This window comes from Aristolochia californica, unplaced genomic scaffold (assembly GCF_029961685.1).
Source record: "Aristolochia californica isolate CCGP_79_NKW_82.1479 unplaced genomic scaffold, dmAriCali1.0.hap1 SCAF_3, whole genome shotgun sequence".
Taxonomy (NCBI): domain Eukaryota; kingdom Viridiplantae; phylum Streptophyta; class Magnoliopsida; order Piperales; family Aristolochiaceae; genus Aristolochia; species Aristolochia californica.
Window position 1 is genome coordinate 4677247 of NW_027181992.1, and position 27006 is coordinate 4704252.

The following is a 27006-nucleotide window of genomic DNA, read 5'->3' on the forward strand; positions in this document are numbered from 1 at the left end:
TTAATTAAATTAGCATGCTAATTTTAATGGGTCACACGTGAAGTCTTGTCAAAAAGTCCAAGGCTGGACAAATCACGTTGGAATCTGTCGTCCAGCTTGTCCTTTTTGGCCTTTTCTTTCCTCAGCAAGGCAAATGAATTGTCGTCGATTTCACGAACCGATTCAGAAATTCCTTATTATTTAAAAGCAACGCGCACGAGTGGCTGTTCGTTAGACGGATCCATGGTCGAGCGACCAAAGTAGGTTCAGTCTCTCGTTAATAAATGGGGAAAATGAGAACTAACTTTGACACTCTTCATTAATCAATCAAATTATCAGAATTTTGCGGAAGAATTAGGCCACTAACTATTTTAAAAATTAGAATTTGATTTTTATTAACTATTTTTTAAAATAATAATAATTAATTTTTTTTTTTTTAGGAGTTCTAAACAAACCGAGAAGGAGTTTGTTGAGAATTTTTAGGGTTCTCCTTTGTTTATCAGGCAAGTGAGCTTAGGCCTAAAGAATTTACTTTTTTATAAAGATCGATGGAGATTTATTCTTTTTATCTGTTTAAAATAATAAAATTAATTTTATAACGTTTAAATTTTAATTATTTACCAATGGTTAATTATTTTACTTTTTTAAAATTGATTTTATACAAAAATAAATTAAAATTTAAACGTGAGAGAAGGGAGTATTATTATTAATGGAAGCAATTGTCAAAGAATGCCAACAAACTTGAAAATAGACAGATTTAATAACGGGGACCCACATCGCAAAGTACAAATTTCTCTCTCCGGAAGTCCAACCAACCAACGTAAAGACAGGAAACGGCTACGCCATGTCGCCGTGGACTTGACAATAACCCGAGTGCCCTCTTTACGTACCCAACAGATTCCGCTATTATTTTGCCAGCATCTGCCCTGCCCCAGCCGAACAAAATAATTTAAACCTCTCCTCTCTCCGGCACGGAATCTGTTTTATTCCCTGGAAAACCACGACCGGGCTTTCGTCCCCCTCCTTGTTTGTTTCATTCAAACTTCACCGCAGAGACTTTTCGACCGGATTACAGTTTCTGGGTTATTGAACTGTTGTCGGGTTTTGTGAGGGACAGTACTGGCTTCGATATTCGCGCATCAGAGGAGCCAGAAAAAAGATGCTCCTGCTTTCTCTTGTCGTCGGAGGAGAGACACGAAGGAAGCGGACCAGGGTCTTGGAGACGGTCGGTGATAGTCTTACCATCTGATTGCGTAGGCAATCGTGTTTTTGGTTCAGATTCTGAAGGGTCTGACGAAGAGAGCAGGCGAAGAGCATCCGGATTGAGAAAGCTGAGGATCGCAATGTTAGAAGACTTAATTACATTAATTATATCTTCAAAATAGTAAATAAAGGATGTCATATCAAAGCTTTTTCAGTGTCTCTAACACAAGGCTTTTTTAAGCATCGGCCCCTCGTAGCAATTCCTTGTTCAGATATATCCTGGATTCTTAGAAGAAAAAGGAACTTGAATCATATTTCCTCTCAAAATAGATTCACTCTAATAAAAATTTACTAATAGAACGAGGAATAACCTCGGATTGTCGAGAGAGACGAGGGTTGAGAATCAAATAGCGTAATGTCGAGAGCGAAGGATGCTGACAGGGTCGAGAGACCGGAGGAGAAAGCGTCGAGTAAACAATCAAAATGAATTTGAAGGTTGAACCCCTCATATTTCACTTTCACTTGTTTTACATGGGAGTCAATGCAAGTGAATTATATAATTCATTCACTTGAACTTTCTATAGATATATAAAAGGACTGTAACCCTAAAATTACGTGCTTTCCGGTATTTAGGTAGGTATAGGACTGTTAGTTATTCGTTTTGGATGTGGACACGCGATTGCTCCAACGTCAATCTCCATAGGCCTTTGCGTCTTCCAGCTCAAGTAACTCTTCCTTCTCCGACTTCCGTCGACTGGAGGAAAACCCTAAAATTGTAATTTCTGCCCGGACCTATACGGGAGCTGCACTTTTCCAGTCGGGTGCTCGGTGATAGATGGCGCATGGCGGTTATGGCAAGGGCCGCGTGGCCGAGCGGAGGCCCGTGAGCCGCCGGTCCAAGGGGTTAGGTGTCGAAAAAAAGCAGAAGCCTGTTTCCACAAAAAATCAGATTCGTTCCCTGGAGCGGATACTTCGAAGGGTATGACGAATGGAGAAACGCTTATATTTATGGATTTTTCTTGTTTATTTCGGTCCCCATGAGTATGGACTTCAGAGTTATTTAGGGGAACTGGGCTTTTGGTTTTTATTTTGTTTTGAATATGAAGCTTGATTGGTTTGTTTGTCCACTGATAGGGGATTATTTGAATGTTGAATATTAAGCAAAGTGGATGGACTATGACATTACATCATCGGTTACATTATTTATACGGAAAAAAAACTATGGTTCAGTGGAAGTACTAGTGAAGCTTTCTGCTGATAATAGAATTTAATAGATGTTATCAATGTATTACTGTCCGTTTAGTTTACTTTCAATGAGGACGCTGCCTTCTTATGATATAGAAAATGGAAAAAAATATAAAAATTTCAGTTTCTCTGAATAATTATAAGTCATTTTATAAAATCAATCTATTTCTACATTTTCAGTTTGCTATTAATACATTTTCTGACTCGAATGACAATACTAACTTCAACTGTGATCCTTAGTGTATTGTTTGTTTTTGTGCTCTTACCTTAAAGGTGTTTGCCACTTAGCACCATCCGTCCAGAAATCTGGTTTTGAGATTATATCAACTAGCCTAGTAGATGGAGCCTTTGACTCAATGACCTTATGGAAATTTCTTGAAGTGTCTCAAAGTGTCTGGGGTGTTTGGCGTAACAATTTTAAAAATAAAAACTATATTCAAGTGCCCTTTTTAACCTTATCAGATGCATTGGAGAATTGAAAAAGTTCCATCACCCATGCTTTCTGCTAAAAAAAATCCATGCCAGGAATGTATACATTTGCATTTAGTGGATAATGAAGTGGAACTCATAAAACTTGTTGTTTGCTCTAGGCAATTTTAGAATATCTTATACTTTGCATTGTGTGCATCCGAAAATTTGTTTGTTGTTTGCTCTCAGTATTGTCAGTATTTTTTTAGTTTGCATTTGGTATATCCCAAATTTTGAGCTTTGACATTTTATTTTCTTTTTTTATTTCCCAGTATGATATGTTCAACTGCTTTTACTACCTGAAAGCTTTACGAAATAATGGTATATGACTGGCTGAGTATTTAAGGTGTTTGCAACTAAATGTTAGAAACATTCAGTGGACTTATTGATGCACCTTATTGCAATAGAACAGTTTTAATGCAGACACACTATCTGTGAAGCCAATAACTGTGTACACTTGGAAACTGATGAAATTTGAAGCCTAATTTCCTGTTTCAGTTCTGCTGGATACAAATTTCGGTGCTGTAGCTATATTTAGCTATCAAGTGTTACTGTCATTAGTGCATCTGACTTTCTGCAACTTCATTTGCTATCCTAATCAATCAGTGGTGGTTTGGTACTTCAAAAGTTGTAATATGCTAAATTGTGCATCATTTGAAAAATTGAATTACTTTAGAAAAAGGAAAGATTAACATATTTTTTTGTTTTTTTTATGCTTGAAGAACCTACCTCTTGAAGTCAGGGAATCTCAGCAAAAGAAACTTGAAGAACTTAAGAAGCAGCAGGAATTACAACAGAAGTTGGCAATAGAGCGGAAAAATTTTCTTAGAGACAGAAAGATAAAATTTTTTGGTCTGCTGTTGCCCTTATACTGTTCAATTATATTCATTTGGTTGTGTTGATAAAAAAAAGTTCATTAGCCAATTAAGCCTATATCTTTTTTTTTTTTTGTTTTCCCCTTTATCTTAGAGAGGAGAAAGATAGAGAGAAGAATAAGGCGTCTGGAAAAAATGCAACGCACATCATCAGAACAAATATCCGAGGAGGAACTTGCTCATCAGCTCATGAAGTTGAAGGAAGATCTTGAGTATGTCAGGGTATGCTGTATGTTGAATAACCTCTAACGTTCTCTCAGGAAAAATAATCTCTGCTCAGCTCTGGTTTAGAGGATACTTCGATTTGTGCTCCTGTGTTTGTTGTCTAAGTTCTAATGTTGATATCTGACATCCAACGTAGCTCAAGTTTTTTGTTTAATGTTGAAAGTCAATTTGATCAGGTACTGGATATCTAGCTTATAAGGAAAGAAAAATAAGTGTGTCTCGTATAAGAAATGCTTAATATTCTTTTTATATGGGAAAAATCAATCCAATAGCATTTGATTTTTAATACTGTACTGCAATTTGGAGCAGCAAGCTTTAGGATTAGGGGAAAAGAAGATTCAGATGGAATTTTTGGGTCTTCCTCTTTCTGAAGCTTGGAGATGAACTAAATTAGGGTAAAAGTGACACCCTGCTCTCCGGCTTTGATATAAAATAAAAAATTAGATACTCTGATGAAGTGGACAGCCCTACTACTATCTTTCACTTGCAAGATATAAAAATTCTGGGATTCATTGATCTCATTCTTAAGGATTTCTCTCAAACAGGATATGTAAATCTTTTTTTTTTTCACCATTGGGCTGCAGTTCTTTCCCAAGACAGAGAAATATGTTTCCTTGTTCATCGGAGGTGATGATGCAGAATTAGTTGAGAGAAGAAACAGATTGCGGAAACAGATTAAAGCTAATTTAGTTGCTGCAGCAGCTAATGGAAAAGATCTAGAAGGTTATTTCTTACTTCCTAAGGCTCCTCAATTGATTTTCTCAGCATCTTTTACAATGAGAAAAATTGATGTAATTAATCGAAAGCACAATTGCTGCTGCCATAAACATTCTTCTCATCAGTGCCAAATATAAATGTATTTCATTACTTGTAAGTAAACACGAGACTTGCACATATTGGTTCTGTTATTTTCAATTATTAACTTTTTTATGAGCTTTCTTTCTTTAATGTTTCTAAGAAGAATTATATTCCCTCATGTGTCCTCTTGAAGATTGTCTTCATATTTCATCTTTGTTTGATAAATTTTGTATTTCTGTTTTTGACAACAGAGACTGGAAGTGAGGATGATGGGTTGTCGGATATGATTGAGGATGATTTCTTCTTGAGTGGAAGCTCAAGTGATGAAGCAGATGCAGATGATGAATGGACGGATAAAAGCACGAGGTTCATCCCCTACTAAAGGCACATTACTCAGTTTATATGGATTTGTTTTGAATCTTTGGATGTTTTAGTTCCGACTTGTTGAAATTCGGTGAATCTAAAAAGAAGTAACTATATAGATTTAAGTTTGACAGTTTCTTATTTGGATTCAATTCACTTCAGAAAGCTGCAGTTTTATTCTCACTAAAAAATAAGGTGCTGTTTCTATAAAGTCATTTTGCCTGTCATACATGTTTATAAAGATTGAACTCTTTTATTCTTTTGTGATTTTTTTTGCATTTATGGAAGCAACTGCAATCACAGCTTGTTTTCTTGTCTAGTCCTTAATTAACAACTAAGTCTCTAGGCAAGGATCACCGTGAATTTTCCATTTCATGAAGTCTGTATTCACTTTTGAAATTGCAGCTGTTGAAGCATAGAAGTTCCAAAGGACCAATTTTGATGGTGAGTCATGTAGAGCTATTGTTTGTTTTGCAGAGAGCAGGCTTCAAGCACTTCAGGCAAAGCAGCATCGGGAATGTCCAGTGACGAGAAGAATCAAGTTAGTGTCTGCTTGGTCATGCTTGATATATGTTCGATGAATGCATATGGAATTCTTTTTAACTGTGCAGATATAGTTACTTTTTCTATGCATTTTCTGCAGAGACAGATTTCTGCTCGTACTCTAATGCCTCCTCCTCATCCAATGACATACTCCTTTCCTAGAGGTGGTCGTGCCCAATCAAGATTTGCATGTTCATCAAGTAAAGTGAATGTTGAATTCTCTACATCCAGCAACACATCACACAGCAGAAGTGGGCCTTCCAATAACAGGGGGTCATCAAATGCATGGACTGGTCATAGCAGCAATCTGAGTTCCAATTCAGATGCTCACAAGCCCCGGCGGAAGAGGCAGCCAAAGAAGAAGAAGCAGGTAAGGTTTTAACTACAACCATGTGAAAATACTGTTCATCTGAGAATGTTTCACTAATGCCTTGCTAAAACTCATTTTGAGGAATTTGGCATGGGTTAGGTCATGCAATCAAGACAAAGAGAATTAAAGAAGAACAAAAGGAGGAAAATTTTGTGCAAATCCTTCACTAGGTTAGTTATAAAAAAAACAGGTTAGCCAATGATCAGGTAGAAATTAGTTTGACTAGGGTTTATATGATAATATGGTAATTAAGGAGATGCACATTGCCTGTGGTCTGGTAGCATTTTTTGGACTCCGCCGGTTGCCATTGAAAATGGCTATGGCATTAATGGAAGTACACTTGCTTGTGAAAAAAAAAAACAGTTCTGTCCAGAATGTTCACCGTGTGACAGTGATATGAGTGCAAATCGATAAAAATGACAAGCCATGCCCAAAAAGGCCGAGTTAGGGCTAAGAATAGAACCAAACAGATATCTTACTGTTATTATGCTATTCGAGTAGAGGAAAAGTGTGACATGCTGACCTAACTGGATCCCTAAGAAATTTTTGTAGCTCTGTTTGGGTTAGTTTGCATCAAAGCCAGGTCTACCCAACCTGAAGTGTCAGTTTTTCTCTTTTTGGTTTTCTAACAATTTTGCATTGGGGATTATTTAAGAAAAGTGAATCATCATCATCATCCGGTACATGTTCCAGAATCTGATACCTCCTAGTGATCTAAATTGGAGAAGGTTTATCACCAAATAGCCTATGGTTTGAGAAAAAGCTTCTCTTTGCAATTGGAAGAGTAAAATAATTACACAACCGTATGTGGTTTTTTGTCCGCAGGCTTAATAAGCAAGATGTGGATAGCTGCCATATTTGTGGGTGGTCTCTCAACACTCGGTCAGCAGTGATAATTGAACAGCAACTCTTGATTTTGTAATAATGCACTGTTTTATTAGTGTAAATGTTTTCAAATATTAATAAAATTTTTAGGGTGATGTAATCCTTTTTAATCTGAAATGAGAGATGAAAACAAATTGAAACCTGATACTCTTGCAGAGTTGCTAATTTATTTGCTCCCTTTTATGCTTAAAAACTGTAGAGAGAATTCTCTGTATGATCAGGAACCTAATCATAATTTAAGAGATTCTTCGTAATCCAAGAAAGAAAAGAGAGCAATCTATGTATCATGAGAGAGCAAATCAGTCCAAGAAACGAACTGCTCAATTTAACAATCTGAGTTGACAGAATCTCATCTTATCATGAGACTTTTAGACTTTGACGTCAACAACTCTATCGAACTCCGTTTAAAACAAACAAAGAAGTACTGAAGCACAAATCATTATTCCATCAATTACCTAAAAACGCCAACAAAGTAGGAAGAACAAACACAAATTCCAAACCAGAAAAAACAAGCGGCAGCCCCTTTTCTGTAAGAGCTTGAGCACTTCTCTAACATCAAAAGAGTCTATACGAAGAGAGACATTAAATCTCTGCAAACCTTATTTCCATCCAGCAAAAACACACAAGGATTCCCCCTACACGTATGCATCTGGGTTTGCGAGGAGATGGGCTTCTATAGCTTTTGGAATGTTCATCATGCCTTCAACTATTTTTTGAAGCTCTTCTCGGCTCAATGGGTTGTCACCAATGGTGTCGTAATCCAACGTCAGAGTAGTCTTCGTTCCCCCCTCGCTTCTAGCCTCCATTTTAGCCTCAAAAGCATAGGATTTGAACTTGCGTCCCATCAAGCCTCCTTCCAGGACAGTGGACTTGTAAACGCATTTCTCTGGATCCACCGCATCCACTCGCTCTTTCACGTAGCTAAATTCTTTCATCGCTGCATGGTTACATTCAAAAGCATTCAAATCATACATGTCCTAAATCAGTAATTATCAGCGTAAATAGTTAAAACGGACAGATGAAAAAAGGATATATTTTGGTGGAGAAATGAGACTGTTCATGCTCTCCATGTGGAAGAGACTAACCCAGTTACTTTGTGCTGTGTGTTCTAAAGGACTGACCTTGGGTGAAGTTGATCTGTTTGATAGTTCCCACCCCACCGTCTCCTTCAAGGACGACAATGCTTGATATAATCTCAGGCAATATCTTGGGGACGATTTTATCGGTATCAGCAGAAGCCTTCCACAGCCTTGAGACTGGGACAGGAGAAACTGACTCATGGGTGTAGCTACCGGCAACCATGTTGGCAATCTGAGTGAATAAAGACCGAAAAGGAAGAAGATTAAATGGGTTTTGTGAGGGAAGGATGAGGTCTGGAGCTTTGGGATTCGATTTTTATAGACGCAGTTGGGGACTTTGATCAGCTACTAGTATTCACTCAAGCAATTTCTTGGTTTCTTACTGAAATTCGGCTAAGAATTTTTGAATCAAAGACTGGATTTTGAAGGTTAAAAGTCATGGATTTGGTCAATACAGACGGCTTGAGTAAAACCTGGTTTTCCCTGCATTCAGACATATAATTATGTAAGAAAGATGACATTAATGCTTCTTCACGACTTCCACTGCGTGAACTATTGACTGAAGTGGTTTTGTTCAAGCAAAAATTATCCAGAAAATGGAGACCAATGTGCACTGCTTTTCTAACATGAAGGGCTGCAGCTGATTTGCATGATCAGAAATAAAAACTAAAGAGGTGCTTAACCTGTGCCATTTGTTAGATCATTGGGGAGGAGATCCAGTAAGGAATTAAAAATAAAGATTGTAAAATTAATTTAAAATTCAAAATTTTAAAAGTAGTGAAATTCAGGATCAGTTCTAGAAATCCTAATCCGTATCAGGCGGCGTAAATAAGCGGGAGGTTTGATTCAACCATGACCTGGTGTAGGCAAGGTCACCCTCATCTGAGGTCTCTTTGAATGAAAATGTCAAGATGTAGAAGGAAAAGGATAAGCTATCCATAAAGAAGGTAGAGGGCGTAGAAAAAAAGATACGAGTTAAAAGTTTAATTTGACATTCTTCTATTTTTCTCTTAAAAATGAGTAATTAAAATTAAATCCCTGCCCTCACTCATTATCAAGAACTCGAGTCCTCGTAGATATTCAAGGTCATCGTAATTCTGATTGGACCACCCACCCAATAACCATTTCCGTTTTTTTTGAATGGTTATGTCAAGCCACTCTGCACCATAGGAAGAAGGGAAAATTTTCGACCCTCCCAGTCATCATGTTCAGAGTGGGGAAGGCAGAGCCTCCCACTCATGTCATTTAGAATGAGAAGAAAGGGAGAAGAGATATAGGAAGGCAAAGGATCCCTTCCACACCACGCCGGGTGTTTGTCACATGATGAGAAGAGAACATACAGTGTGACTGAGCGCAAGAACCAGTTAAGAAATCCCGAAATATAGGTGATTTATAATAGTCCATTCCACGCTGTTGCCTGATTTCTTGACAGTCTAAAAACGGTGATCGATCACTTGAATAGAGTTACAGACGAACAGCATCTCAGACTTTTGAATCCTGCACTAACATTCCATTTGAAAGCTCTTTTATTTACATAGGGATGTGCATAATTTCTCTTTTCTAACGATATCCAAATTACACACCTAATGTCATTTATTACAGATCGTACAGACCTAAGAAGAAAAAGAAATAAAAAGCTACATTTCCCCTACCAAAATTTTCATACCGAATATGTCGCAGTTGGATTGAATTTAATAAGCCATCAGCAAAAAATATCTCTGTCGTGTGCTCAGGCGGAAGCCCCGGCTGCAGCAGCACCTTTATCATAATCACCCTGCTCTTCTTTCGCAAACTCCTCAATTAACTCCCGTTGTCTGTGCGTCAGATTCCTATAAAACAGCACTAAAATTAGCAAATTCCAGGAAGTCGAGCATAAAATAATAACTTGGGAGCCTAATGCAATAATAAATCAACCATAGCATTGCTATTTTTAGAAGTGAAGAAAAAGACTTACGATGGGATGTTGACGTTAAAATGTACATACTGATTTCCGTAATAACTCGAATTCCTATTTTTTATCCCTGAAAAACATGAATGAAAAAGTTACCAACTAGAATTGGAAATTTAGGGAATTCATGCCAACATAAACTTCATAAAAAATAGCAATTACAAGTTAATCCGAATGTATTCAGCTACACTTATAATACAAGCAAATAACAGACATTATAGTCGCACGTTTACCCATAAGAGAAACAAATATCTGTTAATCAAATGACTGTCTAAGAATTTGATTGATCTTAATATCAGGATATTTTTCTGAACCTATTGGTAATGGAAAGAATCCATCAAAATGGGATTCAATATCTAAACCCTCTTGATTTTTGTTTTTTTTTTAGAGGGGCGTGGCACTCTTCGAACTCACGCACCTAATGTAAGAAGAATACCATTAGACCAAACGGCCATAGGCTCTAAATCTTCATCCTCTTGATAATTGAAGGCAAAAATCTGTTCGCTAATTGATTCCAACAACCTTGGGACTAATGAATGCTTAAGAAAATAGATACATTTATCAACAAATGGAGTACTGCCCATGTGTATTTTTTCCTAAACTAAGGCAAACAATCAAAAAAATAGACAATACATGCAGAACTCACCTTTTCCCTTCAAAACAACCTTCTGACCGGGCTGTGTACCCTGTCGAACCTGCAAAATGGAATAACCTATCAGAACTCGCTTTTCAAAAAAAATTATATTCATTATTTATTTTTATTTCTGAAAATAGAAAATTATGGAGATGGAACAACTTACTTTAAGTACAACATCTCCAGTAAGAGTTGGGACTTGAATAGTTCCACCAAGAATTGCCTAAACACAATCAATTAAATGGCACCATAATTAAAAGAACGTCAATGACAAAGTCAGTCCATTTTTCCAGTACCCGGGCATGTAACTAGCAGATATTTTTTTATTTTTTTTATGAAGATGTAACTAGTAGAATTGAAAACTTTTATCTTTAAAAGGAGTTACAAAGATTAAGATTGAGCCTCTGCTTACACCACCTGACACTAACAATATGTCAGCATATCTAATATCTGCACATTACCGCAACAAACTCCATATTGACAAGAAAAAGATTTTTTTTCCAATAGCTACAATAAAAATATTTTGTACAGGGGTCTCGATTTCAACATCCACAAAATCAACTCATCTAACACAAGGGGATTCCTTAGAAAGTATGCAAAGCTACCTGAGTGATGCTTATAACAGCATCCACATGGATATCAGGCCCTTCTCGCCGGAAAACAGGGTCCTCCCGGACCTGTGAAACAAGTTTGTCTTATCAGCTTTCCTCATGTAGTGCTTACATATCAATTGCCCCATCACCAATAATCAACAACCAATAAAAGCACAAGTTACCTTGATTGTAACAAATAGGTCACCATGTTGGTTGCCCTCCGGATCAGCTCCCCCACTTCTATAAATCTTTATCGTTTCTTTATCATCCACCCCTAGGCAACATCGATGAGTACAAAGAAAGTTATAAGACAACCTATCCAAAGTTTCCTGAACAAATGCCTAGACAAGAAATCAAAGGGAGAAGGGAAGAGATACCCAGAAACAGCATAACAGCAGAAAAAAGATAACCAAAATTTGCCAAAGATTCTTTAAAATGAAGAAGTTAACTAAGATACAGTAAAACGTCATATGAAAAACTTCATATCCTACCTGGCATTACGTCTAACTTCACTGATTTAGTTCCCCTCACAACTCGATCTCCCTTGCATGACTTACAGAATTTCTACAAACAAATCATCTAAGTCAACAAAAAGAAAGAAACAACTGAAGAGGCAATTGAAAAAGTTAAAAAGATTAGTCCTAATATAAGAACTACAAAAGCAAGCAAATTAAATCAAAGACACACACCATAGTGTACCGATGAGACATAAATCCTAGTTTTTCAACTATATACAGCAAAACAAACCTAGAATACCAAATAAATTTTCTATGGACCATTATGTAACAGATTAATAAAAACCTATAACACCATTATAAGCAATTTTACTAACAGAAACAAAAACAACAAAATATTATGAAATCCATGGTAATTAGTATTTGAAAGGTAATAATTACAGAAATTACTAAATTCAAATGCAAAAGTGATAACCAAACTTAATTGAATGCACAAGATGCAATTCATCAAACAAGAAATCCAGAAAGCGAGAGTTTGCTAAACCCTTCAAATTACAAACCATGTGTAAGGGAAAGAAATATGAGATTTCACTAATGCTAAATCCTACAAATTATACCTTCACAATTTTTCCAGTACCACCACAATGACCACAAGTGGACTGTAACCTGAATGGCCCCTGCTGCATGAAAGTCTGCGGAAGTAACAAAACATAAAAAACACCAGTTATAAGAAACTATTTTACAAATATAGTCAATCTCAAACAATACTCACAAAGAGTAGTATTCAGCATATTTCAGACCATTCCAGAGCCCCTGCAAGCTATGCATGTTTCTGGTCTTGTTCCAGGAGGAACACCAGTTCCACCTGCAAAAGTAAAAGGCACAATACAAAATTGAAAAAGTGGAAAAAGTCCAAAAAATTATCAACAATCAAATTTGACAATAAATCATGCCAGCACATTAGAATAATTATGTTAGATCTTGCAGGCTGCACAAAAGCATAATGATAAACAGGAAAAAAAAAAGTAAATGAACAAAAGAATAATTATGTTTCTTTCCTCAAAAAAAAAAAAAAAAGAAAAAAGAAACACAATTTCAACAATTTTTTTTTCAATGGAACTAAACAACACACAATCGTAAAAAATATATATATATATAAATAAATAAATAATAAAATTAATAATAATAATAATAATAATATAAGTAAATAAAACAGTGATAGTTTTCTGGCAACCTTAATAAAAACCAAACCATGCCAAGAACAGACATGTACAAGAAGAAACAATGCAAGTAGCAAATATAATTACCACAAGTTTGACAAGGCACAGCAGTCTGAAATGTCACTGTTTTCTGGCACCCTTGAACAGCTTCCATAAATGATATCTCGAGAGTAACCTGAAAAAATAAATAAAAATAAACTTAGGTATAAAAATTTCAGCTATAAGTAGAAAAAAAGGAAAAAATACGGAAGATAAGAAGAAACCTTGACATCTTGACCTCCAAATCCTCTTTGATTGAAGACATTCTTGAAGAACTAGTTAAAGAGAGCACGTCCAACATATGACAAGGTTAGATCCATAAAACATTAAAAAATATATATCAAGAGAGTAAATGGACATGATATAAATCCATCCACAAGGTAATACAGAGAAAAAAATAGGCAACCAGCACAAAGTGCTTGACTTTGTCATACAACAGAAATAAATGTTTTTGTGTTTCTCAAAAGTGTCATAAAACCTAGACTAGGCCGGCTGGTTGAACCAGGCTTAACCAGACTGACTAGTTGAGCTAAGCTCGACTGAACCTGGTCCTCTGCCAGATCATAAAACAACGAACACGGGATTTTGGTCAAAACCCAGTTGATTGGGCCAGGCTTAAAGGTGAACTGCAGTCAAGGTCACTTGCAGAGGAATTTCCTTCTGCGCAACAAAAAGAGGGGATACCCCTCCCCTCTCTTTCAAGGGCAGGGATGATAAGGGCTCCTCCACCACGAGCACCAGAAAAGAGGGGAGCCATAGGGACCTTCCTCCCTTTTCTGAAAAAAACAGAGCAAGAAGGAGAGTCCGTTCTCCCTAAACATCAAGGGAGAAAACTCCTCCAATCTTCTTCTCTATATTTTAAAATTTTTAAAATAATAAACATCGGGTCAACCAGCAATCAAATCTGGTTAACCTGGGCTCAACTAGACTAGTCACCTCTCCGGGTCAATGACCAGGTGGTTTTTTATAACATTGGTTCTGAACCATTTGAATATTATAAAATCTTTCTAAATTTCTGTACAGAAACAAAAATCAAGTGCAACAGGAGCAGCTTCTACATAAGATCTTATATTTCAAAGTTTATGCCACACAGATTGCACTCCTGCACTAAACAAGACTACAAAAGAGCCTCCATTAAAAATGAAATTACAAATATTGAATTGATGCTAATATGGGTGTATACCTCGGAACCAAATATATCTTCAAATGGACCAAAACCAGCACCACCAAATGGACCACCACCGGCAGGCCCTCCAGAAGCGCCTTGTTCAAATGCATCAGGACCCACCTGACACAGTACCCAAAAAAAAATTAAACATTATAAACGCACTATCGCTGTCCAAGAATGTCACTGCATACTTAGAAAATGTAATGGTAGTGCTATGAACAAGAAACGTAAAACAGCATGACAGCCAAAAACAAATAGTAAAGTAGTAATTTATCCCAAGAAAAAATTTCAAACAGCTCTGCTGCCCCAATAATACAAACTATGGAACCAGAATTTGAGTGTGAGATAAGTGTTGGCGTAGCTCATAGTTTCCTCTGGCAATTTCTCAGCTTGTGCACAAAATTTAGCATCATTTACCAATCTCCTTACCAAGGTCCTCTCTATACAGAACACCTAGATGATATTGGCTCTATACATTTTTGCAGCTATGTACTGCTTATCCTCTTTTCTGGTAGAATATAAAAAAAACTGTAATTAATACTATTTTTGAAAATGATGCAACCATAAGTGATGTCATCTTTGTCATACAATCTCCACACGAAATGGCACTTTTAACCCACAACAGTCTTGAAACCTTAAATTCATACATGAACTCTCTAACAATTCTTAAAGGGACCATGAAGACCACAAGCTAATTCTAGTTATTAATTAGGAAGAGATGTAGCTGCCCATTTGCATTCCTAGCTTTTCTTCACTGAGAGAGTCAGAGAGATCGTATTTTCTACACTTCTTTGCTTATTAAATCCGAAAAAATTAAATAGGTTACACAAGGTTTTGAGTAAAAAATTATGAAGTAAGAAAAAACTGATATATCATAAAAGTTAATGGAACACCTGGTCATAAAGAGCTCTCTTTTCTTCATCTCTCAAAACCTGCAAAACAATACAAACATGAAATTCTAACATGAGAGACATATTAGCAAAGGAATAAGCAGGGTGTTTAATAAAATAAAGTGGTAAAAAAGTATACCTCATAAGCCCGTTGAACTTCTTGAAACTTCTTTTCAGCTTCTGGATCATCTTTATTTGTGTCAGGGTGAAGTTTCTTGGCAAGCTACTTAAAGTCAAAGTCATAAAATGCTGATATCAATAAATCTACTCCACTTTGATGTGAAATACAACAATCAATAAAAATAAGTCCAATTTGACGTTGAGTGTAATACAATACAATGCTTGTCAACGCACTGCAACTCCTCAAAGCATGAGGTAGAAGGATATGATTTGTTAGTTAAACCTAGGGATAAAAGAATGAAAAACGTTTAAAACATACAAATAGGTCTTAAATCTAAGTTCATTAGGTTCCAGCACGATGCCTAATAAGGGTGTGCAGCTTCAGGACTTACTTTTTCTTTTCTCATGTAATTGCAGGTCTCTTACCAGTATTTCAGGCAACAATCATAACTGTGTAAATCTCTCAGTTATCTGTTGTTGGTGTTGTTATTTAAGCACTCTTACAGCACCAAGCCCCTCAAGGTCCAGTTTCTTATTAAATTTTCTACATATTTTTTTTATAAATAATCTTTAAACATAATTTAGTTTCAACTAAGAAGCACATGTATGTGTGAGTGTTCAAATCATACTCTAAATCCCATACACATCACTTCTACAAAATCAGGCTAATTTGAACTGCCCTGTAGTTGTCTTAAATGTTCTCCTCGTATACTAATTAACAATAGGTTTTGGTGCAACCCCTCTTGGATTTCCTTAACTTTTCTTAACATATCTGGGGAAAGAAAAATAAGATAAACGTCAAGTTCTTAATATTCTAAAAAAAATTACAAAAAATGAGGAAAAAAATCTTCTCATGTTGGACTTCCTTCAATCCCTCATTGTGAGAGCCCCCCTTCTGATGCTTGCTGCTGTTTTCCCTACAAGCTCTTAATGAAATGCGCTCTTTCCCAAAGCAAATATATTGATTACATGACAGAGACATATTCTAAAAGCAACTGTTACTGAGCCTTAACGCAATTTTGAGTGCTTCACAGCCACTGCTCACTTGTCTGGATCTTTAAACACTGTATTTTGGGGCTCTTCAATTATTAACAATAGTAAAAGCCTTGAAGGTTAAAAAGAAAAGGACAAAACAGGGTTACAAGATGGATTTATCTTCAGACTTCTAATCATAGTACAGAAAGCTCTTTACACTCGAAATAAACATTTCAATTGAAATTCGACGCATACCAGACTTTAAATAGAAGAAAACAAATAAAGCAGGGGCACATGAAAAAATGACATTCTCTACAGGGGAAATAATTAAACCAATAGTCACCAAGGATTATATTATTGAGAGAATTAAAAACAGGAGAAGAAAAACTACCCAGTACTATTGATCAAATCTGCAGTAAACTAATCATTTGGAGAAGTAAAATACCTTCAGAGTGAAATCCAACATTGAAATTTTGTTTAAGTTAGACTGATCTAACAAAACAGATCTTTTCGAATTTGTAGTTAGTATTATAAACTCAATAAGGGACCCACCGCATAATAAGCTTTCTTTATGTCCCCTGCATTCGCATTTTTGCTCACTCCAAGAACATCATAGTAATCTTTAGAGGCCATTGACCGCGAACCTGATCAACAGACCAATAAAAAAGACCAAGGAAAAGAAATCACTTGCAGCACTAACAAAATACTCAACTTCTAAGAAACTGACAAACTGTCGGAAAGTCGACATACCAGAGGCATGAAATGACCTCGTTGCAAACCAGTTGCCACGGAAATCTGCGCTCAATAACCCAATCCGCAATCTCTCTGCAACAACTATAAACAAATAGAAGATTACAAAGAAACTAATGATAAGAACGGGAAAAAACAGATGAAAAAATAATAAAAAAGATAATAAAAGCTCGAACAAAAAACGACAAAAACATACCGTTCTTATAACTGCCATCCCCTAACATCCATGATGAAGTGCAGACTCCGCGGGACGAATTATACAGCTACGGAAGAATGTACCATTTCGAATTGCATGAGGCAAATTTGGAAAACAGGAACAACACAAACAAATATATAGTAGAACAGCTAGGTACAAAAAATAATAACTCACAGAAGATGGAGAGTCATCCAGAAATTTCGAACCACGAGACCTCCGGACGAACCAATAAGCGAGTCTGCCACCGCTGATTCGCACCATTGGAGGTTTGGAAGGAAAATTCCACTTTCAATACAGAGTTCAAGATGAAATTAATCGCAGGAGGTTTTTGGGAGAGAGCCAGATGATAAATAGCGTAGTTGTCTTAAGAAAGTGAAAGAAGGGTCTGGACACTGGATAGAAGCCCTAACTACGAACTTCCCACATTTTCGCTTCGCGCTATATAAATGTTCGGGCGCCGTAGCGTGGCCGAGGACCATCTCAGAGAACTCTCGCGACATTCGACACTATATAGTACAGATTATTGCCCTGCTCTTACGTCTAAATTTTTCCATATGAAAACAAACTACACTCGTATAATCACAGTAATTAAAACTGGACCGGTCCGCGATTCAACCGGGTTCAATAATGTATTAAGTGTACAATAATTTGTTGACATCTATTAATCATATGTGCTAACGACTAATATAATGATACTAACATTAAATGATTGCTATTGTATCAATAGTACTAAGTTTTTGGCAAAAGCAAACTAAATAGCCCTAGTTTCCATTAAAGATGATAAAATGATAATATATTGATTTTGAGACAAAAATAGCCCTAATTTCTAGCCTGGCCCAAGTCATGAATATCCCCATAATTTTTATTTTTTTCTAAACCTAATCCTCCAAGTAAGAGTGGCAATTTTACATGATTACCCAATTACTTGATTTACCCATTTTATTATAAAATGATACGAAAGACAAATCTTTACCTGTTTATAAATTTGAGTCGACTTAACTGATTGCCAATCACCTTGTTTGTAAACTTTAGTCTTGAAAAGATAAGTTATAGCTAATGTGGATAATCAAATTTTTTTCACCTAATTACCCATTTACTCAGTTTTATATAATATGTATCTGAATTAGAATAAGAGAGACCATAACACAATAGATTGTTTGTTATTATTGTAAGGATGTTTTACTGGTATCATGATTTTTTCATGATTTATAATATTTGTTTGAATATTGTTAGAAGATGGGCTCAAGCCCACACAACCAAGGAAGACCCACATATTTAAGAATATTGAAAACGGGCCCAAACCCATAAGATATGGGACCCACAACATATGGGCCCAATCTCACACGACCAATAAGGCCCAGTTGGTAGATGGTCCCAAGCCCATACGATACGGACCCATAGGAGAGTTTTAATTTTAGTCATGTTTATCTTTAATTTATATTGGGTTATTTAATTATGTTAGGACTTATCTTTAAAGGTTAGAGTTTGGGTGTAATCGGGACAAAAGTAGTTTAATTGTAGTTGGACTCTACTACCTTTCTCTATTATAAACAGAGGTTCTGTACTCTTATTACAATAAGTTAATTAAATATATTTTTTTCCATAAATTCAACATGGTATCATAACAGGTTATATAAGTTGACTCCGTCAACCCACAAAGATAATGTAGAGTATTTTTTATCTATTTTCTTAGCAATTTAGGTTCGTGTTTTTTTTTTCAATTCCTACACCCATCAGTTGTTTTATGTTTTTCAGCTTTATATTGCTATTCAATTTCCAAGGGTCTCCTTCATTGGACTTTCCATATCGAGATACACATACTCCCATTAATCTTCATAATTTTCGTTGCTGAATAGATGGCATTACATATCGGTGCTATTTGGAAAGTTGCCCATTACATCTGATTTTTCTGCTTGGTGATTATGCTTTGATTTTGCTCAGCTTCTTGTTGTCTTCCTGTTGCGATCGTATATTTTAATTTATGCCCAATTTTATGTAAAATGTATGCATAATTTTATATACAATTTATTTGATATATATTTTTTGAAAAGTTTTAAATGTATGTTGAAGCTCGAGCTCGACTCAAACTCGGTTAAAATTTTTGGGTTCGAGCTCAAGACTGGGTTCAGCTCGAGCTTGAGTTCGAAATATTTAAATAAAGTTTGACTCGAACATAGGCAGGTTTGGGCTCAGCTTGACTCGATGTCGCTCCTATCTTTCATTTATGGTATAATTTCCTCATCCAATAAGTCATATGTTGGAAGATTGCTAGATGAACATCGCCCTAGACTTATTACTGTCATCCGACTGCAAGTCAACCATAATTAGCTCATTGCAGAGCCGCGACTAAGACAAATTGGTGCCGAAGCATAAGATGTTGATTTGCCGATTTGTTTTCAGAAAATTATCTTCATCTTACTACTGAGTTTTTGGAAAATCCATTGATGGCCATTTAATCTGCCAGAAAAAGGTCTTTGTTTCTACTCGTTGATTTTATCTTTGTTTTAAACTTTTTTGGAAGTTTTTGATTGTCGTCCAAGATCTCTCGCCGATTATTCAAGAGCCAGTGCTGCGGGACGACTCTACTGTCCCGAGTTGTTCGGCACCATGGGGAAGAAGGAGACGTTTCACGATTCTTGTTGTTGTCGATACTGATATTATGGAAGTTATCTTGATTTTGTATTGGCAATTTGCTAATTAATCTCGCTGGTTCATCGCTCGCTATTTGGGAGCCAACGTCGTGGGACGACTCTGTTGTCTCACACTGTTCAGGAAATATGATATTGTTGTCGATGATATTGGGAACATCTGCTATCATTCAAGAACTTATTGATGATTCCAGCACCTGCATACTTATCTTTAGATCACTGTTTTTTGTTTCATTTCAGAGAGTCCAAAATTTGGAAAAACAATTGTTCGGCGCCGAGAGGAGGACGAAGGCACTGTTGAAGAATTATATGTTTCCTAAGTTAGGAAACTTATTAAATCCGTGTCGAGTGTTTACCGAGCAACCCGGACCAGCCGAGTTCCCAGCAAACCAATGACCCGCCAGACTCATTCTGACCGCTCTGGTTAATCCAGCGGGTCAGATAAATTAGGACCGAGTCAACCTGGTTCGGGTGAGCTTAGTGAGTCAACTCAGACATGGCCCACTTATTTTTAGCCTTGGTATACGTGTCCAAGTTTTATTCATATTTCTGCTGCGACTTGATACTTTTTCTCTGGCTGGATTATTATTTTGAAGTATTGACACCTTATTCCTTGGTCAAGATATTATTTGGTACAAATATTTGCATTGAATTATTTCATGGGTCATTTTACAAGGATTTTATTATTTTGGTTCGTGTTATATGGACTCAGACCCATTTCAGTTGCTGCTATTGTGTCTCTTTGGATGAGACATTATTATTGAAGAAGAGGTGGCCTTAGTATCTTATTTCCTACCACCCTTTATTTGACTCTCAGAGACATCTTTTGGCCAACCCTTATGAATGTTACTACGATTGGGAATTTAAGTCCATCACGTATACATATGAGTGTTTTAAGTCCATCGAGACTTTTTTATATATATACCCGTGAGTATTTTATCCCCGTTTTGTGAATGACAAACATTACTCACTTATCACACATTTCTACCTGTGAGAATCGGTGCCCGGGTTGGGACACCGTGATGGACAAACTTATTACTACATCTATGTTATACCCCCCTTAATTGACATTTATTACTCCTACTACTTGAGATTCGTTGTCCTGTGGAAGGACACGGTGATTGCGGGGTTTTATTACACTTTTGAGCATCGAGTATAAACCCACTACCTATAGAAGATAGAAGTGTACCCTGCTGGAGTATGGAACAATGTCATACACTTTGGAGTGATTTTACTCTCACTTATCTTATACCAATTGGGCCTCATGGAAGAACCACCAGCGTGAGGGAGAGTGTTGGAAAATACAGATGACTGCTATTTTATACAAAAATATCCTATATATCATTTGCGGCAAACTAGGAGTTCATGATGTTCTCTCACCCCTAGTTTGAGGGGGAGTATTAGAAGATGGCCCAAATCCACATAACCAATGAAAAGCCACATATCTAAGAGTGTTGGAAGATGTGCCTAACTCACACGACCAAGAAGGCCCATATACCTAAGAATGTTGGAAGATGGACCCAAACCCATAAGATATGGACCCACAGGAGAGTTTTAATTTTAGTTATGTTTATCTTTTTTTTTATATTAGGTTATTTAATTATGCTAAAATTTTTCATGAATAGAGGTTCATGTACTCTGATTACAATAAGTCAATGAAGTATTTATCTTTTCTATAAATTCAACAAATATTATATGATGTTATAGTCTTATTTCAATGTTTATGTGTTTCCAGTTATTTATTATCATATCTCTGTGTTTTAAAATAATATATTAAATTAGTCCATTTACTTACCTATTTGGATAAACTTTTATCCATTGGGGTGAAACGGGCAACATACTAATGTATGGTGAGGACATAAAAATATTTTAATTTATAAGTATTATAAAAATATTTATTTATATATATGAGTAACAACGCTATATCACTTACAAAATATTTTAAAATTTTTAAATATTTTGTGACGTTTTCTTATTAATTACTCATGTAAATGATTATTTAATAATATATAAAATCCGGGTCTTGCAAAAACCCCGTTTGCGCGTCTGACACGGTTTCTCAACTCTGCCTGACCTAATAGTTGCTTGTACATCAAGCTGAGAACGGAAGTCCAAAGCAGTATTCCTAATTCGTGCTGGATTCTAAGAGCTCCCAATCTTGTTTCCTCTTTTGGTAATCACAGCTGTAACCAACGACCTCGGAACAAACCTCTGTTTGATATCTATAAGAAGCTATCTCCCACAGATAGGTCGCCTGCGGATTCACGAATTCCTATTCAATTTCAAAGAAAGTGTTATTTTCTCTAGGTTCATAGACTAATCCATTCGGGAGGGGGACTTAACGAAGCAGAGATGGTGCGAGTTAGACCCGACGACGCAAGACCGGAAACTCCGCCGGAGACCCAGCGGCCATTGTTAGGGTCGGAGGAGTTTTCAGAGCTGTTGTCTCATTGGTTTCCACGCTTGTCGGAAGGGTTTTGTGGGAGATGCCGAGGGATGTTGCAGACCCGCCTTCAAGACCTTGCTTCTGGTACATGGCTTTCGTTGTTTTTTTTTGTTCTCTTTTGTTTCTAAAAAGTCGTGCTTTTGGGATTATCGAGATTTTCACCTCTCTTTCTTTCTTCCCTGGACTCGTTGTTTCTAATTATAAAAGCAGGATCTTTTGGATAAAGTGTTATGTAGCTAGAATCTAGATGCACAATGCAAATTCGTGATCGATAACTAGTGCTAATATTGTCTTAACAGGGTTTTAGAAGGAGCCGCTTTGCCCTATTGCTGTTGTTCGGTTTTTCTATTTCTTTTGATGAATACGTAGATAGGATGAGAAGTTAAAAAATAAAATAAAAGAGGCGTTCTGTAGGAGCTAACTGAACTTTATGCTGTTAGTGATTTTATTGCTATGGTTTCACTTTTTGGCAAAAATTTTTAATGCTTTGGTTCTGATTTTTGGCTAATCAAGTTTCTTTTGGTGCAGATAATCGGTCAGGGTCAGTTGATCAGAGCACGCCATTGTCCAGTGATGGTGGTGGCTCTCAGACTTATCAAGTTTCTGTGAGATCTGGGCTTGCTAGCGCTGAATGCTCAGATTTGTCATCTTGTGGTTGTGACAATCATCGGAGCTCAAACGAAGTTCTAGATACAGTTACATCTGTCAAATACGGACGTGGGAGGAATTTCTCACCCGTTGCGAGCAATATTAGTTCTATTTCTGAATTATCCTTTAAAAACACATATGGCAAGAGCCAATTGAATGGAGAGGACTTGGGTGGGTCGGAGGCTACAAAGGGTACTAGTTTATCTGGGGAAGAACGTGTGCGGGACCGTTTTTTCCAGGTTCGAAGGAAAAAGGATTTTGTTCATATGGAGAGGACGAATGGCAAGACTGTCAATATTCTCGACGGCCTTGAACTACATACTGGTGTTTTTGATGCAGCCGAGCAAAAGAAGATTGTAGATTATGTTTACAGTCTCCAAGAACTGGGACGGAAGAGGAAGCTACGAGGTTGGTGATTCTACTCTCCTTATGCTTCATTTTCATGTGATTCTTATTCTAGCATATGTGTTTCTGCTTTCATTGTATTTTGTTTTCATTTGACTGTGGTTCGAATATATTCTTCTGTTAGGGGTTTTAGGTATCCACAGATTATGAAGTTGGGATGAAATAGGAATCCTCGTGATAGTTATATACTAAATGTCTTTGCTTTAAATTTTGAATAGTTACAAAAGCTCAATGTTGAAACATATTAGTAATCTGGCTACAGTTTAAAGAGATAAGATGGAGGCAGTCGTTCTGCCTTTGAGAAAAGTTTTTGGTATTTTAAACTATTGGAAATGCAATCTTCACTACAAAGTACCTGCAATGCATTGGATTACTTCTCTCCCTCAACCTTTTCTGAGAAGACAAAGTAACCTCTTACTTCTTCTATGAATCAACCAAAACTCATTTCTGTTTTTGTTTAAACTTTGTAGAGCGCACATATTCAGAACCAAGGAAGTGGATGCGAGGTAAAGGTCGGGTCACCTTGCAATTCGGTTGTTGTTACAATTATGCAACGGTAATTTTTACTGATCCTTGAAATTTCATTGGACTTGGTTTTCATTTGTAAAATTCTGTCCTCATTTTAACTTGATCTCCAGGACAAAAATGGGAATCCTCCTGGCATCATCCGAGATGAAGAAGTGGATCCCATCCCATCACAGTTTAAAACAGTTATCAAGAGATTGGTTCAGTGGCATGTCCTTCCTCCCACTTGTGTTCCCAATAGTTGTATCGTGAACATCTACGATGAAGGAGATTGTATTCCTCCCCACATTGATCATCATGACTTTTTGCGTCCTTTTTGCACAATTTCATTCTTGGCTGAGTGCAATATCTTGTTTGGTACTAATCTCAAAGCAGCAGGTCCAGGGGTCTTCTCTGGTCCCGTGTCAATTCCATTGCCTGTTGGGTAAGTATACATCACTTAACTTAGATTGCCATCCATCTATAGTGAAATTGCTTGCAGCTTTTCTATTCTTTGTTTTTTGTCTTATTTTGTCTTTTAATGTTCTTGCAGATCGGTGCTGATCTTAAAGGGGAATGGCGCTGACGTTGCCAAGCACTGTGTGCCTAGTGTTCCTGCGAAGAGGTATCATCTCCCACTTTCTACTTCATTTTAGCTAAAACACTCCAATCTATGAATCATCTTCCACTTTAAGCATTCGTGTAGCTTACCTGTGTTTATTGTTTTCTAGGATCTCCATCACATTCAGAAAGATGGACGAGACAAAACTCCCTCACACATTCAAGCCAGACCTTGAATTACAAGGCCTTCAGCCGCTTTCATTCAATTCTACGTCCTCGTCTCCTCAAGTTCGAACTCCACAAATGCATAAAAGTTACAGTCCCTCCATGGATAGAAGTGGAGATGAGAGAAACGCCCACAAATTTGGAGAGGAGGATTTTCCTCCATTAGGCAGCGCATCAAGCTCATCTAACAAACCTGCTAGGAAGCCTGTTGGGTCTTAGGCACTTCGTGCTTTTATCATTAGTAGTGTTTGTAATTCGTTTATTGATGCTGAGTAAAGGTTTATTTACCATGCATCCGAAATCTATGGCCGACTGCAAAGCAGTTTGGAACTATGTATGATTTGTTTATTTTTTGCGCTAGTATTACTGCGTAAGCCAAAAAAATCTTTTTGCCTACGAAAAATAAAGCTACAGTTTGATAGGAAAATATAAGCTCAATTCCACATCCACAAATTCGGTGAATAAGGTTTTGGTTTCTTTTAAAGCTTCCCGTTTGCAACACCAACTTTTACTGTGGTTGGGAGGGGGGGATTAAGACGCAATAAATCATTATTATAACATGATTTTGTATTATATAATCACAAAGATAAAAGTTAAGAAAAGTTATATCAAAATCAATGACGATCTTAACCGTAAACGTAGCTATCCGATATTTCATGCTTGCTCGACTGAGATAACCTTGATTGAGATAGCCTTTTTGCTTGTTTTATACTAAATGGTTTTTCGTATTGGATCAACGTAGTAAATTCTATTAAATAAGATAATAAAATTTTAAAGAGATATATTTAGCATTAATCTAGTGAAAGCAAAGAAAATGATAATCAATTTATTGGATGATAATTTAGTTAATGAACCTTTAAATATTTTAGTAGGGTTAATATGGGGACGGTTAATAAGTTTGCCAAAACGTCTAGAATCCTCCGTGGGATAAAACCATTCATGGATGAGTCTCTCTCGACCCACCCCATGTTTGGGTCGTCTCCCAATTAGAGTTGGGCGATCCGACTCAGTGTTTTAAGAGACCGGAGCGGAGTCTTGATTCCGAGTCGCAATACCCTTGTTTTAGTCGCGTTTAGGTCGTGTACACAATATAGACAACACTCGCGCGAAGTCATTGGTTGAGGTTTGAACGCAGTGTCATAGCTGACAATCACACGATGGAAGTCCTCTATACCTGCGTTCCCGCCATTTATCACCCGTGCTCGTATATTCCCTGTGGATGTCTCACGTGCACGGCGAGGGTCGAGGGAGGGTGCGTGTTCGCCTGAAAGTGAAGCTGTGGTGATTTGGTTTCTCATTGTTCAGTGACCGTCCTCAACAATCGAGTTTTCTGGTTGCAATATAGGCTCGCCGATCCTCACTTTCGAATGGCTGTTTCCGCGGACGAAGTTGTGTCTACTGTTGGCAAGCGGCTTGCCCAGAGTCGTCTGAGCAAGGATTCTCTGGTGAAATTGCTCAGGGTACTCTCACATTCTTTCTGTTGCTGTTCCTCTGTGGCGTCTTCTGTTGAACTGTTTCTTATGGAATAAAAGCTTGACTACTCTTTGCTAATTTCACATGCGTGGGTTTATTTCAAGAATGTGATTTTTTTGGACAGTTTTTGTTGGTTGTGTTTAGGTCGCTCGTTATCTTTAAAGCACGCTGTTCCATTAAGATCGTCAAACGTGCTAGTTATGGTTGTTAGCATAAATGAATTTCATGAATGAATTTCTAATACATCATGAAATTCATAATCTGTAAATTGAAATGTGAATGGTTTCTTACGATCAAATTCCGGAAGAATGGAGATCGGCTCGTCTATTCAGAGGCTACTCGATGGAAAGTAACTGGTGCTCTGCTAGACCAGATCCATAACCCTTAAACTCCTATTTTCCCATCAAAAGAGGAGAAGTTGTAATTAATGGGCAGTTACAAATGTCCACTACTGCCGAATCTATGGGAAACGCAAAAACTCCTAAAAGAAACGGTCAAACCTCTAAACATGTCCAACAATGGTTTGTTCTGCACGGATGTGCTGAGCTTTTTTAAGGGGTTGGACTACTGGATAAAATGTTTATAAGCTCAATTTTGGTTTATGTTCTCTTAGTATTTTTTTTTTTTTCTAGTGGACTTTGACACCAGGCAAATTTTCAATGTGCTCACCTGATTTAAATCCATCGCATTCTAAGTTTTATCACACAGAAAAGAGAATCGTCATTGAGGACCAGAGTGAATGTGAGATTAAGATTACCTGCTTCACAGGAAATGGACATTTCTATATTGACAGTACTGGTTGGAAAATTGGGTACTTAAGGGGTTGCCGTTGCATATTCTGATAAGGAAACAATGTCAGAATGTCAGCATGTGATTCCCTTTTCTGGAAATTGGGTCAAATTTCTATAACTATCTGTTAAATAATCAATAATTTTTAACTTTGAAATTGGTTTTGAAAATGCTTCCCTCCATTTCCATTTGCATAACCATAAGAAAGCCTTTGCAGTCCTCAAAGTGGCTTTCCCTGATTCAGCATGTTCAACATCTTTCCTCAATCATATAGATACTAAGGTTG

At 36.9% G+C, this 27006-nt stretch overlaps 5 protein-coding genes across 9 annotated transcripts in view; 3 read left to right on the plus strand and 2 right to left on the minus strand.

Moving 5' to 3' along the window:
* The first annotated feature begins 1839 nt into the window (after positions 1-1839).
* Positions 1840-7088, plus strand: LOC137960100 (rRNA-processing protein EFG1-like). Its single transcript, XM_068807580.1, has 8 exons — positions 1840-2161; positions 3618-3747; positions 3865-3992; positions 4580-4718; positions 5045-5159; positions 5634-5697; positions 5800-6069; positions 6895-7088. Exons 1-8 carry the CDS (start codon positions 2018-2020, stop codon positions 6898-6900), a joined length of 996 nt encoding a protein of 331 aa, XP_068663681.1. The 5' UTR covers positions 1840-2017; the 3' UTR covers positions 6901-7088.
* Positions 7089-7322: 234 nt separating this feature from the next.
* On the minus strand, positions 7323-8331 carry LOC137958350 (major allergen Pru ar 1-like). The gene is made up of 2 exons (XM_068805317.1): positions 8076-8331; positions 7323-7891 (listed from the first exon to the last, which is right to left on the minus strand). The coding sequence occupies exons 1-2, from the start codon at positions 8254-8256 to the stop codon at positions 7590-7592; spliced, it is 483 nt and encodes a 160-aa protein (XP_068661418.1). The 5' UTR covers positions 8257-8331; the 3' UTR covers positions 7323-7589.
* A 1180-nt stretch (positions 8332-9511) lies between these two features.
* Positions 9512-17477, minus strand: LOC137958888 (chaperone protein dnaJ GFA2, mitochondrial-like). Of its 2 annotated transcripts, none has more exons than XM_068806089.1 (18): positions 17196-17477; positions 17022-17088; positions 16826-16900; positions 16628-16719; positions 15120-15203; positions 14984-15022; positions 14106-14210; positions 13147-13197; positions 12971-13058; positions 12464-12528; positions 12281-12355; positions 11700-11772; positions 11391-11482; positions 11221-11292; positions 10782-10838; positions 10628-10676; positions 9988-10054; positions 9512-9862 (listed from the first exon to the last, which is right to left on the minus strand). In XM_068806089.1, the coding sequence occupies exons 1-18, from the start codon at positions 17280-17282 to the stop codon at positions 9763-9765; spliced, it is 1338 nt and encodes a 445-aa protein (XP_068662190.1). In that variant the 5' UTR covers positions 17283-17477; the 3' UTR covers positions 9512-9762. The 2 variants fall into 2 exon arrangements, with proteins under 2 accessions (XP_068662190.1, XP_068662189.1); XM_068806088.1 differs by having other exon boundaries at positions 16826-16909.
* Positions 17478-21873: 4396 nt separating this feature from the next.
* Positions 21874-24883, plus strand: LOC137958887 (RNA demethylase ALKBH9B-like). Its single transcript, XM_068806087.1, has 6 exons — positions 21874-22199; positions 22644-23171; positions 23639-23724; positions 23807-24117; positions 24226-24297; positions 24404-24883. Exons 1-6 carry the CDS (start codon positions 22022-22024, stop codon positions 24675-24677), a joined length of 1449 nt encoding a protein of 482 aa, XP_068662188.1. The 5' UTR covers positions 21874-22021; the 3' UTR covers positions 24678-24883.
* Positions 24884-25685: 802 nt separating this feature from the next.
* LOC137959864 (sister chromatid cohesion protein PDS5 homolog B) overlaps positions 25686-27006 on the plus strand; it is a 45162-nt gene continuing 43841 nt past the window's right edge. For all 4 annotated transcript variants that reach the window (XM_068807265.1, XM_068807267.1, XM_068807268.1 and 1 more), the window contains exon 1: positions 25686-25918. In XM_068807265.1, the coding sequence (XP_068663366.1) occupies positions 25826-25918 (93 nt within the window). In that variant the 5' untranslated portion in view covers positions 25686-25825. The remainder of the gene's footprint in view (positions 25919-27006) is intronic.

Excerpts from the sequence above, each read along its gene's own strand:
- LOC137960100 (XM_068807580.1), top strand. The coding sequence starts at position 2,018 with ATGGCGCATGGCGGTTATGGCAAGGGCCGCGTGGCCGAGCGGAGGCCC. Across the intron at positions 3,748-3,864 it reads CAGAAAGATAAAATTTTTTG|AGAGGAGAAAGATAGAGAGA; the intron begins GTCTGCTGTTGC and ends CCTTTATCTTAG. Across the intron at positions 3,993-4,579 it reads AAGATCTTGAGTATGTCAGG|TTCTTTCCCAAGACAGAGAA; the intron begins GTATGCTGTATG and ends ATTGGGCTGCAG.
- LOC137958350 (XM_068805317.1), bottom strand. The coding sequence starts at position 8,256 with ATGGTTGCCGGTAGCTACACCCATGAGTCAGTTTCTCCTGTCCCAGTC. Across the intron at positions 7,892-8,075 it reads ACAGATCAACTTCACCCAAG|CGATGAAAGAATTTAGCTAC; the intron begins GTCAGTCCTTTA and ends GTAACCATGCAG.
- LOC137958888 (XM_068806088.1), bottom strand. The coding sequence starts at position 17,282 with ATGGTGCGAATCAGCGGTGGCAGACTCGCTTATTGGTTCGTCCGGAGG. Across the intron at positions 15,023-15,119 it reads AAGTTCAACGGGCTTATGAG|GTTTTGAGAGATGAAGAAAA; the intron begins GTATACTTTTTT and ends ATTGTTTTGCAG. Across the intron at positions 14,211-14,983 it reads AGAGAGCTCTTTATGACCAG|GTGGGTCCTGATGCATTTGA; the intron begins GTGTTCCATTAA and ends GTACTGTGTCAG.
- LOC137958887 (XM_068806087.1), top strand. The coding sequence starts at position 22,022 with ATGGTGCGAGTTAGACCCGACGACGCAAGACCGGAAACTCCGCCGGAG. Across the intron at positions 23,172-23,638 it reads ACGGAAGAGGAAGCTACGAG|AGCGCACATATTCAGAACCA; the intron begins GTTGGTGATTCT and ends TAAACTTTGTAG. Across the intron at positions 23,725-23,806 it reads GTTGTTACAATTATGCAACG|GACAAAAATGGGAATCCTCC; the intron begins GTAATTTTTACT and ends CTTGATCTCCAG.